This window comes from Dendropsophus ebraccatus, chromosome 13, assembly GCF_027789765.1.
Source record: "Dendropsophus ebraccatus isolate aDenEbr1 chromosome 13, aDenEbr1.pat, whole genome shotgun sequence".
NCBI lineage: Eukaryota > Metazoa > Chordata > Amphibia > Anura > Hylidae > Dendropsophus > Dendropsophus ebraccatus.
Window position 1 is genome coordinate 50,606,622 of NC_091466.1, and position 13,703 is coordinate 50,620,324.

At 42.5% G+C, this 13,703-nt stretch overlaps 1 protein-coding gene across 3 annotated transcripts in view; it reads right to left on the reverse strand.

The window, feature by feature from the left end:
- ARMH4 (armadillo like helical domain containing 4) overlaps nt 1-13,703 on the reverse strand; it is a 115,458-nt gene that overhangs the window by 68,708 nt on the left and 33,047 nt on the right. For all 3 annotated transcript variants that reach the window (XM_069950116.1, XM_069950115.1, XM_069950117.1), the window contains exon 5: nt 11,478-11,738. In XM_069950116.1, coding sequence (XP_069806217.1) covers nt 11,478-11,738 — 261 coding nt within the window. The remainder of the gene's footprint in view (nt 1-11,477; nt 11,739-13,703) is intronic.

The following is a 13,703-nucleotide window of genomic DNA, read 5'->3' on the forward strand; positions in this document are numbered from 1 at the left end:
AAAACCAGATAACCCCTTTAAATGCTGGTGCTCAAGCAGATGGTTGCCCCTGTGATCATGAATAGTAAGGGAAACAAAAAATATACAATCAGAAAATGTAAACAGGTAAGAAACAAACATATTTATCAGAGTCTGATTTGGGCAAAACATTCCCTTTGGATGACTTTATAGAGTGGATATTCAATATACTCGTATTTGCCTCCTTTTAGTACAGAAACTATTAACCAGTGCTGAACCTTAGAATTCATAGGTTGAAGGTTGCCTTATGATGCCAGAGGAGAGAGGTTCATACATATTCATGATTCTGAAGAGTGTGACAAGGGTTTAAGGAGTAACGATTAAGTGGCCACTACAGCCCCAGAGATTTATGCTGCAGGGAAGGTAATGAAAGAGTATTGACATGCTGAAAGTGCAGGAATCTGCCGAGTTGTTGATAGATTATTGTGGAATATTAATTAGAAGAGAATGGTGAGACCCCAGGCAGATGAGTGAGTACGGTCATCATCCAGGCACTGCCACCAATTGGTCTCTTATGGGCCCGGAGGCTCAACAGCAACAGTATGGCCTACCTGAGCAATACAGGACAAAAGGAAAAGCTTCCTGGCATGTACCTGGAACCAATCTATGACCCATGTGGATGGTGCATTGTCCTACTAACAGTCTCCCTCTACCATAGCTGGCATGAAGGAATCAATTTGGTCAGCCACAATACTTAGATAAACCCTACTGTCCAAATGTTTATTCACATGTATGAGAGGACCAAGGCTGTGCCCAGAAATCATTTCCCGCACCATTACACCACCTCCATACTGATCACACCTGCGGGAAGGGATCACTGATTCCTGTTGTGTTTGCCATATTGTGACCCTTGCATCTGTATGTTGCCACAGACATCTGGATAAGAGAAAAGCATGCTTAAGTCGGATTGTGCAGCATTTGAACACCAGTGGCTGAAGAAGTTAAATGCAAGCCTAGGGAATGTAGAAAAACACAGATACAGCCTATGGCCGGGTTCACACAATGTAAGACACCGGCCATTCTGTGAAACAGCCGTGTCACAGAATGGCCGGTGTCAGTAAAGTTTATTCCGGCCTATACTGCAGTACTTGCCGGACGAACTTAATTCATTTTGAATTTGGATGCGGGCGCATCCATGTGTGCCTGCATTCCAATTACCCATAGCCAACAATGTAAAGTGCGGCCGGAGCCGCACTTTACATTGTCTGCACAGTTAGTTTTGTGCGGCCTCTGATTAGCAGCCCCACAAAACTGACATGTCAGTCTTTAGTGTGTCTGCAAGGAATCACGGCCAGAGTGTACAGTATACGAGTTGCGCTCGTCTCTAATCTGGATTCATAAGACCAGCCAATGTTTCCACTGTTCAGTAATTCCATTTTTGCTCTGAAGGGTTGTCTCCCTGTTTCCCTTAGACAGCAACAGATACCACTGACCAGTCCTTATTACTGAGATCATTGGATTTTCCCATTCTAATGTGGATTTACAATGATAAAGATCCATAGAATACTTGTTCACTAGATTTTATCCTGCACACTGGGGTCACGGTCTACTCTCCATAAAGCTCCATTCAATTATGGGCAGAGGGCACAAATAAAGTAGCCATTTACTATATAAATTATGTACAATACATGTATTAAATTCATGTTTGCTTGTATATTCATTTTAAGATATACTCTGACAAATTCATACATACCCGACCGAAACAGCTGCAACATAATCACATGCATAATTTGCGCAATTTGGTAAACTGAGACTTAAAATCTTCGCCGCAGATTCCGCGCACCTGATGATACCATAGTAACTACAAGGACGTGTAATTGGAAGAATAAATCACCTCCGCTTCTTACTGCCATACATAATTGGCCGAATAAATCACTTTTGCTCCCTCATGTTGATGGGCACTTATCTCAATCACAGTCCCCCCATCAATGCATTTAGGAGACATAAAAAGAGACCTCCTGTGTCACTCATGACCTCACCAGAGAGACGCCTAGTTATAATGTGAGGAATTAGAATGTTATTTGGGGGGTTGGAGAAAAGCTTCAATACTGTAAACGTGTAACATACCAATATATATATATACAGTATATATATATATATATATATATATATATATACAGTATATATACACACTATATACGTAACGTGTATCATTACAGTTTCTGACATTCAAAATCAGACACCATATTACAAAGGTATTGTATATAGGCCCTTTATGGAAACCAGAATTTTTATTGAGTGCAGACAGACATATTGAAAATGGAGAAGTATTTGGACAAGAATTATATTAGAAAGTTGAAAAATTGAATTCATAATTCCTTTAAATTTTTCAACTTTTTCATCTTTCTACTTTTAGGACTTACATGCGGTTCTGTTGTTCTGTGGTTCTGCCCCTTCTTTCATTCTTTCTGATGGTATTGCACTTACAGTAGGTTTTTTAAGGTAAAGTGCCCGTGTTAGTGTTGTTAGTCTTTTTTATTGTATTTCTGTTTGTTCGTCTGTATTGTAATGTGAAAATGGAAAAATATCTTTCTAATAAAAAAAATTTAAAAAAAAAAAGCTTAATTTTTGTATAAATGGTAGAAAATTGGCTAATGATCTGCAATAAAGAAATTTTATCTAGTTTATCATGTCCAAGGTTACAGTAGTAACCAACACTACATAATCCACCTAATCCTCTATAGCAGTTGTAGTTCTCAAGGAGAATCCTCAATGATCTCTGAAGAGGCACTGAGAGCATCCTTTAAATGGAAGTCACCTTAAAAACCAATCATCATATAGTCACTGTGTGTGACCCTATTCCACTATATGTGACCCCGCACTCCATTAGTGATCCACTTACGCATCACTTGAAATAGACTTCTTTGTAAGGACCCAGCATCCCAACCGCCTCAGTGCACCTGACATCATTTAGTACGACAATGCCCTGAATTGTGCACTGAATTTCTCTGTTACATATGAATGGAGTTTTGAAAACATTGTTTACATTATATTGTAATTTGTTGTGGATTTTTTGGCACAAAATCAGTAAATCTTCTGCCCTATCTGGACATAGTTTTGTAGTAAAGATGGCAAACTAAAGGCCCGCCACCTACAGCCCGCCGCCGAGAGCATACATTACCTGCTCTGGCGACGCGGCTGCATATGAGGCCCCCGGCTCCGTTCCCGCTCAGCCAATCAGTGCACAGCAGCACTGATTGGCTGAGCGGGACCGGAGTCGGCAGCCTTACATGCAGCCGCATCGCCAGAGTAGGTAATGTATGCTGCGGGCTGGGGCTATGGATGGCGGGAAGCGGAGGGTTAAAGGGGCTGGGTCACATATCCACAGCGGAATGAAAATTCCGCTGTGGGTATGTGACCCCATAGACCTTCACTATACCAGGACCTGCAAACTTGCAGCGTGAAATCTGCTGCGGATACAGTATGTGTGAAGCTACCCTAAATCATTTGCAACAACATCCATTATTTTATTTTTACCCAGTGTGAATATAGCCTTAGGCTATGTTCACACTACGTATATGTCCAGCCGTAGTTCGTACGCAGCTGGACATGTGCAGCTGAAACTACGGGAAAAATAGACATGCGGCTGGATTGCGAACATGCGGGCGAACCGCGAACATACGCCCGTAGTACAGTTATGCTTCCCTAGCTTGTTTCGAAGCGATCTGAAACAGGTCATTTACTTGGAAATCTTCGCCCAGCCCAATAAAACACACGGAACCTTTTGGATCTAAAAATCAAGTTCAATTTGGCCGCATGGAAGTTCAATTTGGGACCGCATGGAAATCCACGGCCGTGAGTTGGAACAGTTCCGGCCTCAAACAATGGTCTTGTTCATTGTTTACGGCGCCGTATACAATCCGGCCGTAGGCTCATACGTAGTGTGCATTGTGCGGCCGTATATCGTATACTTTCAAGCGAACGCATCAACCTCAAAACTACGGGCGTATATTCGCGGTTCGCACTACGGCCGGAATCATACGTAGTGTGAACATAGCCTCATACTGCATCATTTCTGGTCTGGATCCAATAAATTGCCAGATTTAAGGCTTTACTGATGCAGCATTAAAAACATTGAAAGTAAATGTAAAATATGTGTTTACACAGAACTATCCTATCAATAATTCACTTTAATGGAAATGGTTTTTGATTTTCCTTAGTCATAGGTTTTATAGAAGCCTTAACAAGAAAATGCTTTTTAATATAAAAAAAATGTATCCAACAGGGAACCGCCTACAGGGTATGAATCAGTCCTGTGAATGCACTGAAACAAAACTTAAGATTTTCTATGTACATAAAGATTCTTTTCTATGGTAATAAAAAGCAGTATATGTACATTATTGAGAACGGCAGGATTAGTACCTACTGTAAGTAATTCTTGTACTCACCAACAGGGCTGGATCAAGGTATAGAGAAAACACCCTTGCCATTTTCAACTTCTACTTGCAATCAAGGACATACACAACATTAAAGGGATACATTTTTTTTAAATAAACTGGTATCAAGAAGTTATACAGATTTCTAAATTACTTCTATGTAAATTTTTTAAGCCTTACAGTACTTATCAGCTGCTGTATGTTCTGCAGGAAGTGGTGTATTCTTTCCAGTGTTCTTTCCTGCTCTGGACAGTTCCTGACATGGACAGAGGTGGCACGGAGAGCTCTGGTATAGACTGGGAAAAAAACACCACTTACTGCAGGACACACAGCAGCTGATAAGTACTGTAAGACTTGAGATTTTTAAATAGAAGTAATTTACAAATCTATATTTGTTAATTTAAAAACATTATTTTTTGTCTCCAGAGTCCCCCTTTTAAAACAACTTCTGGAATGCTTTTGGGCAGTCATGTCAAACTCTGGCCCGCAGCGCCATTATTTTTGGCCCGCCAGGCAATTCACAGTTTGAATTACATCTGGCCCACCATGACTACTATAAACAAGACTATGGGGGAGGGCTGGATACTACTGTATATGAGACTAATGGGGAGGGCTGGCTACTATATAAGAGCCTACAGGGGAGGGCTGGCTACTATATAAGAGACTATTGGGGAGGGCTGTCTACTATATAAGACACTATGGGGGGGGGTGGCTACTATATAAGAGACTATGGGGGAGGGCTGGATACTACTGTATATGAGACTAATGGGGAGGGCTGGCTACTATATAAGAGACTATTGGGGAGGGCTGTCTACTATATAAGACACTATGGGGGAGGGCTGGCTACTATATAAGACACTATGGGGGGGTGGCTACTATATAAGAGACTATGGGGGAGGGCTGGCTACTATATAAGAGCCTACAGGGGAGGGCTGACTACTATATAAGAGACTATTGGGGAGGGCTGTCTACTATATAAGACACTATGGGGGGGGGGTGGCTACTATATAAGAGACTATGGGGGAGGGCTGGATACTACTGTATATGAGACTAATGGGGAGGGCTGGCTACTATATAAGAGCCTACAGGGGAGGGCTGGCTACTATATAAGAGACTATTGGGGAGGGCTGTTTACTATATAAGACACTATGGGGGGGGGCTACTATATAGGAGACTATGGTGGAGGGCTGGATACTACTGTATATGAGACTAATGGGGAGGGCTGGCTACTATATAAGAGACTATTGGGGAGGGCTGTCTACTATATAAGACACTATGGGGGGGTGGCTACTATATAAGAGACTATAGGGGAGGGCTGGATACTACTGTATATGAGACTAATGGGGAGGGCTGGCTACTATATAAGAGCCTACAGGGGAGGGCTGGCTACTATATAAGAGACTATTGGGGAGGGCTGGCTACTATATAAGACACTATGGGGGGTGGCTACTATATAAGAGACTATGGGGGAGGGCTGGCTACTATATAAGAGCCTACAGGGGAGGGCTGACTACTATATAAGAGACTATTGGGGAGGGCTGTCTACTATATAAGACACTATGGGGGGTGGCTACTATATAAGAGACTATGGGGGAGGGCTGGATACTACTGTATATGAGCCTACAGGGGAGGGCTGGCTACTATATAAGAGATTATTGGGGAGGGCTGGATACTACTGTATATGAGACTAATGGGGAGGGCTGGCTACTATATAAGAGCCTACAGGGGAGGGCTGGCTGCTATATAAGAGACTATTGGGGAGGGCTGGCTACTATATAAGACACTATGGGGGGGTGGCTACTATATAAGAGACTATGGGGGAGGGCTGGCTACTATATAAGAGACTATGGGGGAGGGCTGGCTACTATTTGAGACTATTGGGGAGGGCTGGCTACTATATAAGACACTATGGTGAGAGCTGGCTACTATGTGAGACTATTAGGGAGAGCTGGCTACTGTGTGAGACTATTAGGGAGGGCTGGCTACTATAGGATACTATTTTGGAGGGCTGGCTACTATATAGGACACTAGGAGGGCCGGCTACTATGTTGGGCAATTTTGGTTGGGTTGGCTACCAAATGGGGCAATATTGGGGGGGTTGGCTATTATATGGGTTGGGGTTTAATCATATCATAGGAATTTATCATGTCATTTACCATAGTGCACAGTGCTGGGAGATGCTTACCACTGACAGTGCCAGGACCGCCGCATTCGCGCTTCAATAATTGTCAAGGTTGGCCCGCGAATTTGTCCAATTTTTTTTTTCACTATTGCTTTTGGGTGTCTGTAAAGAGATTTTACACAACCCTCTCCACTTTCACAGGGGCAGGGTAAACCTATACCTCCACGGTAACCCAAAAGAGGGAATATCAAGAATCTAGGCAGCTCTACAGAGTGAGGACCCTAGCAAACATCACCACATATCTCAGGGCATCTGCAAGACCTACAGGGAAAATGTTGGTTTTATTTACCCATATTAGAGCGAAAATTAAAAAAAATTGCTACTCAGTGATTGACAGTTATCTTTTGTATGTACAGTGACATAGGAAAGCTGTAAGTCACTAAGTAGGACCGCCCACTGGACTCCTAAGCCCAGAATGAGGATATGTTTGGATCAATCAATGATCTAATCAATAAATAATATAAAGTTATACTAAGTATATTCCCACAAATCTACATATCAGTCTGCTCATCTCCTCCTGCTCTGTACTTTGATGCCCACAGATCTGACTGCCTTTTTACATGACAGGTTCCCTTTAAATCAGTAGGAGCACAGGAAGCTGCGTTTTCTTGAAGATTTGAGGGATCAAGGCTACTGACAGACTCCCTCTTGGTCGTCTAATGCTTTTTATCATAGAAGAAGTTGAAATGTGACTTTTCTAATCTTCCGCTAGCTGTATCGTTTCATCCATTATCACACCACAGCGGTATACAACGCCCATCCTATAATGTGTATTATGCTGTTTTTAAGGCAATTAGGTGGCTGATTTATTTCTGAGCACTTGCTATTTCCGAACACTCTTTTCTGCCACAACTGAAAGCTGTTGGTATTCATAACTATGACAAGATATAAGGACGAGCAAGGTCAGGCTGGGATAATACTGAGGATACGAGGCGGTGTGACACACGTATAACTCACGCAGACAATCATTATTGAGCTGGAGTAGCCAAATACTTCAGGTATAAAATATACTGCAAAAACAGAAAAATAAGAAGGTGCAAGTATACAGAGTAGATGAAATACATAATAATATGGGGACATGTCCAGGATGGCAGAATCTTATATATAGTGCCAGATTAGTAACAGCATGACCCAAATTTTACGGTATTCACTAAATGACATCATTATTTGTTCTCCACAGGAGGGACCTTTTGTGTGGTCAGGAGAATGATCATGTTCTATATGCTCAATTGTTGTAGACTATTGCTGCCCTCTAGTGTCACAAAATATGAAGATCTGGGTTTAGTGCAAGCTATATCCTGCAACGCCTGGCAGTCCCTCAGTCCATTTGCGTAATACAAGCGCTGTCAAACATGACCGAGAAGGACTCCCAATGTAAAGCTATGGGATTGTCTTAGTTGTGCATAATTTTTTTTTTTTTTTTTTAAGTGACAGGTACACTTTAATAATTTGCTGGTGTATTATTTCATATAACACACACTTCAGAACCTTTTTTTGAAGAGTAAGGAGCAGATTCTTGTCCAATCCATTAGATTTCTGGGGCAGCTGAGGCACTGTATATACATATATTGGTCAGTTGTATATGATCTTCCTGCCAATGTGATCTAGAACCCACTTCTTTTGCAGAAAAAAAGCACAAATTGCCAGCACCCCTAAGCCTCTATTCACACTGTAGGTTACAAGTGCAACAGCAACCTACAGGTGCAAGTGCTTACTGTACACACAATAAAAACCTGCTCTATAGATGAGGATCTTAGAAAACTAGCAATGGACTCTCCTGGGCTGAATAAGCCTACAACTGGGCAGATAGGATCCAGATCTCTATTTGTAACATGTGCATGACATGGGTGGAGTGCAAGCCAAAACGAGATAGCCACACACCCCAAATACAACAGAAAAAAAAGCAAAAATGTCAGCACCCCTAAGTTGCTGTTTCACTTTGTTTTTGTTTTTTTTTGTTTTGTTTTTTTTGTCTGTACTTAACCCTTTGAGGACCAGGCCCAAAATGACCCAGTGGACCGCGCAAATTTTGATCTTAGTGCTTTCGTTTTTCCCTCCTCCCCTTCTAAGAGCTCCAGCACTCTCAGTTTTCTATCTACAAGCCATGTAAGTGCTTGTTTTTTTCAGGAATAGTTGTACTGTGTAATGGAGTCATTCATTTTACCATAACATGTATGATGGAATTCCAAATATATTATTTATGAAGATATAAATAGGTGAAATCGTAAATAAGAATGCAATATGGTAACCTTTGGGGGGTTCCTGTGTCTACGTAATGCACTATATGGTAAAAGCGACATGATACTATTATTCTATAGGTCAGTCCGAACACAACCATATGCAGGTTACACAGATTCTCTAATGTTATATATGTATTTTTTTATGAAATCCTTTTTTTTGGCAATTAAATATTAATAAAATGGGCCTATTGTGACGCTTATAACGGTTTTATTTTTTCACCTACGGGGCTGTATGGGCTGTATTTTTTCCGCCATGATCTCTAGTTTTTATTAATACCATATTTGTGAAGATCGGACGTTTCGATCACTTTTTATTGATTTTTTTTAATATATAATGTAACATAAAATCGGTAATCTGCGCACTTTTTCCCCTCTTTTCGTGTACGCCGTTTACCGATCGCAATGACGCTTGTTATATTTTAATAGATCGGACAATTACGCACGCTACGGTATATTATATGTTTATCTATTTATTTATTTTTATATGTTTTATTTATATAATGGGAAAGGGGGGTGATTTAGACTTTTATTGGGGGAGGGGCTTTGGGGTAGTGTAATAGTGTTTTGAACTTTTTTTTTTTACACTTTTGAAGTCCCTTTGGGGGACTTTTACATACAGTACTTTGATTTATACACTGATGATTGCTATGCCATAGGCATAGCATTGATCAGTGTTATCGGCGCTCTGCTCATTGAGCCTGCCTGTGCAGGCTCAGTGTAGCAGATCGCCGATCGGACCGCACGGAGGCAGGTGAGAGACCTCCGGCAGTCCGTTTCAACGATCGGGACCCCCGCAGTCACACTGCGGGGGTCCCGATCGGTAAGTGTCAGGGGACTCCCCCTGTCACTTACACTTAAACGCCGCGGTCGTTTAAGGGGTTAATGACACGCGGCAGCGCGATCGCTGCAGCGTGTCATTACCGGTGAGGTCCCGGCTGCTGTTTGCAGCCGGCCCCCACCTGCTATGAAGCGCGCTCCGCTCCGGAGCGCGCTTCATAGCGGGAAAAACACCCAGGACGTAAGGTTACGTCATGGGTCGTCTGGGGACAGACTTCCATGACGTAACCCTACGTCCAGGGTCGTCTAGGGGTTAAAGAAGTCCGGTGAAAATTTTTATTAAGGTATTGTATTGCCCCCCAAAAGTTATACATATCACAAATTATAAAGTGCTTTTTTTCCCCTTAACTTACTACTGCATCAAGGCTTCACTTCCTGGATGAAATGGTGATGTCACGACCCGACTCCCAGAGCTGTGCGGGCTGTGGCTGCTGAAGAGGATGATGGCAGGGGGATGCTCAGTGTACCTCCAGTGCCTTGTGTCCCTCAGTGTCCCCCTGCCATCATCCTCTCCAGCAGCCAGAGCCCGCACAGCTCTGGGAGTCGGGTCGTGACATCACCATTTTATCCAGGAAGTGAAGACTTGATGCAGTAGTAAGGGCAGGGAAAAAAGCATTTCCTGTAATAAGTGTATATTGGTGATTTGTATAACTTTTGGGGGGCAATACAATGCTTTAATAAAAAATTTTCAATGGACTTCTCCTTTAAGCCACATGCAAGGTGCAACCTACAGTGTGAACAGAGGCAAAGAGATGCAGCCAATTTTTGCTTTTTTCTGTTATATGTGGCTGCCTCATGTTGGCTCTTGCACTCCACCCATGTCTTGTGGGTGCTTTAAATAGAGATTTGGCTCCTATCTGCTTGGTGTAGGCTTATTGTTAGCCCAGGAGAGGCCATTGCTAATGTGAGAATGCTAGAGTAGGACCATGTCTCTGAGGACACCTTAACTTGGTGACATGGTACACTCTGTTTGATCAAATAGTTTGCTAAGATCCTCATTTTTCAATATCTATAGAGCAGGTTTTTATCGTGTGTAAACCGGGAGGGGGGGGGGGTATATACGGTAAGCGCTTGCACCTGTGGGTTGCTGTTGCACTTTTTCTGTTTTGTTTTTTTTTGTCTAGACTTCTTTTGCAGCAAGAGACAAGCAGTGGCATCACTCATCTCAGTATAATCACCAGGTGCTCACATTAAAATGCGGTGTTCCTAAATATATTATTTATGTTCCTAAACCATTTTCATTGATATATTATAATGTTATTAGGGAACTTAGCGGAAGGCAATTTTCTTATAGAATATTTATAGTGACTGAGCCGCATTTCATAAATAGCAGAAGGCATTAGCCACATTGTGCTCACCGGACAGCCACTTTAAAAGGAGTCAAAATTTAAAACAATACTCTCACTTTAAAAAATGACTATTCAAATAATTGTAGGAATTGGGTTCACACGTTCCTTTTTTTGCAGACCATATATTATGTCCACAATTTTTAGTCTACGATCTGCAAAAATGTTTCCATAATCTAGAAGTATGGATCTGTAATTTGTAGACGTTACTGATGTTACCTCTGTGTTGTTCGCAAATTACAGACAAGCCTATAGATGTCTTTTGGCGTGTCCATGCTGCATTTATGCACGGATCACTGCCATTTTTTTTTTATTCTTTTGTGCGAATATGGGACCCCACTTTAACCTTAATTGCGGGCAGAAAATACGGATGTGTGAATGAGGCCTAACACTTTCTCTGAGATACTTATAGTTTCACGACCCTACATCGACCATAAACCTATTATTATATCCATTAATATTAATGGTTACTTCTTACCTAGTCCTTGATTCTGCTGTTCCCAGTCCATGCTGTTTGACACTGGATAAGCTGCTCCTTCAATCAGGGCAATGTTGGCATCATCTTCAATAGGTTCTTGAGAGGAAAGTCCAGGGAGGGTGAAGAGTGGAACATCTGAATCCTTCTCTGAGCTTTCATCCACCGAGTCATTATCTTTATTATCATCATCCTCCTCTTCATCATCTTCATCTGTCTCATCATCATCTTCATCTTCCTCATCTTCGTCCTCCTCATCTCCCTCTATGCCAACGAGAACAACACAGGATGTTAGAGGTCTCCAGTGAATTACCCCTCATACATGTGCCACTTGGCACAGAGTTGCTCAGATCTACGTGTTGCTACATTTTGTACGGTATCTGTATAGGGGCCTCCGTTTTTATAAGGATGCCTAGGCACATTAGGAAAATTAACCAAACCAGCAGTTTTCAGCAGGATTGTCCCAACATCTAATGTATATGGGGGTCACACACTCTTCACCAACGGCATACACTGGTGAAAGGAAGAATCAGCCATCTAGAGCTTCAGTATTTGTGATCCTTGTTAAGGTTCACACCGTGTCTTTGCAGTCCATTTAACTTATGCATTTTATGAGGGAAAAAACTGATGCAATTTGTGCAACCATTTGGATCCATGTTTCCATTGACTCCATTATAAAAAGAAAAGGTTCAAAAAGTTGACCGCGTTTTTCTCTACGTTAAAAATAACCATTTAAAAACTGATCCGTAAAACGGACTGCAAAAACCCATTGAGAACCCACACTTACTGCTGGAGATGTCAGAGGTGTCCCTATTTCCTCTTCTCACTGAATATACATACAGTCGAGCCAAGCATGTCTGTGCATAGAGGAGTCAAAATAGCGATCGGCCAAACAAGTATTTAGCCGAGAACTATATTAAATGTATGGGCGGATTAACTTATGGGCCTATTCCCATCTCAATTATTCATCCCCTGTCCATAGAATAGGGATAACAAGCTGATTGTTGGGGGTCTGACTGAAAACCCTTCAATCCTGAGTAAGGGTGCGTTTACACGTACAGGATCCGCAGATCTGCAGCAGATTTGATGGTGTGTTCACCATTTACCATATTTTCCGACGTACAGTATAAGACGACCCCTGACTTTCAACAAGATTCTCAGGGGTTCGCCTTATACGCTGGAAAATGTTAACCCCTGCCAGACCGCAGCAGGGTTAACCAGCTGGAGGCCTGCTGTGGTCAGGCCTGTGCTGGAGGATCCCCGAAGCTCTCCCGGCAGCCGAGCGTCTCATCGGAGAAGCTCAGAGACGCTCAGCAGCCGGGATAGCTTTGGGAGAATGACAGAGGTTTTGAGGACTTCCAGAGCCTCTGTCATTCTCCTGAACCTCTCCCGGCAGCCACTTCTCCGATGAGACGCTCGGCTGGCAGGAGAGCTTTGGGGATCCTCCAGCACAGGCAGTGTCTCTGCATCACACTGCCTGCACCCGAAACGGGATGGGAGTCATGCGGCTGCTGGGAAAGGGTCACAGGTGAGTTAGTTGTTTTTTCTTATAGTGGTCGACGCATACAGTGGGCATGCGGCCATTTTTGAGCTCCCCCACCGTATGCGGAGACAATACCCGGCATATAAGACGACCCCCGACTTCGGAGTTAAAAAAATGTCTTTTATGCCGGAAAATACGGTAGATCAAATCTCCTGTGGATCCGCACCATCAAATCCACCCACGATACTGTATGTGTGAAGCTACCCTAAAGGGCCAAAATTGTTCCCAGAATGCTGTGCACTGTGCATGCATGGTCAGCACTTATAAATGTTCAGCAGGCTCATAGAGAATGAATGCAGAGCTGGCCGCACATGCTCAGTGCCCCCCACTCATTTAGACAATTTTTGTCCCTATTCCCAGGAATGGTTGTGGTCCCCACAGTTGGGCCTGTCCTATAACACATTAAAGTGAGAATACCCCTTTAAAGAGAATATGCTAGAATATGCCATCACTTTATGATGTGTCTGATCTCTGGGACTGTCACTAACACTAACAATGGTGTAGGACTGTGTCCCTGATGATCACTGATCTCTTTAGATTGTTTTGTGCAAATCTCAGTGTTCACAATATTACCTTCTATTCACAGACTGTATGGACGGACCTATAAGTGACTGACACTGTGCTAAATAAATAATGTTCGATAAAATAACAATGAATGAAAACATAAATGGAACCTATGGAGCCTC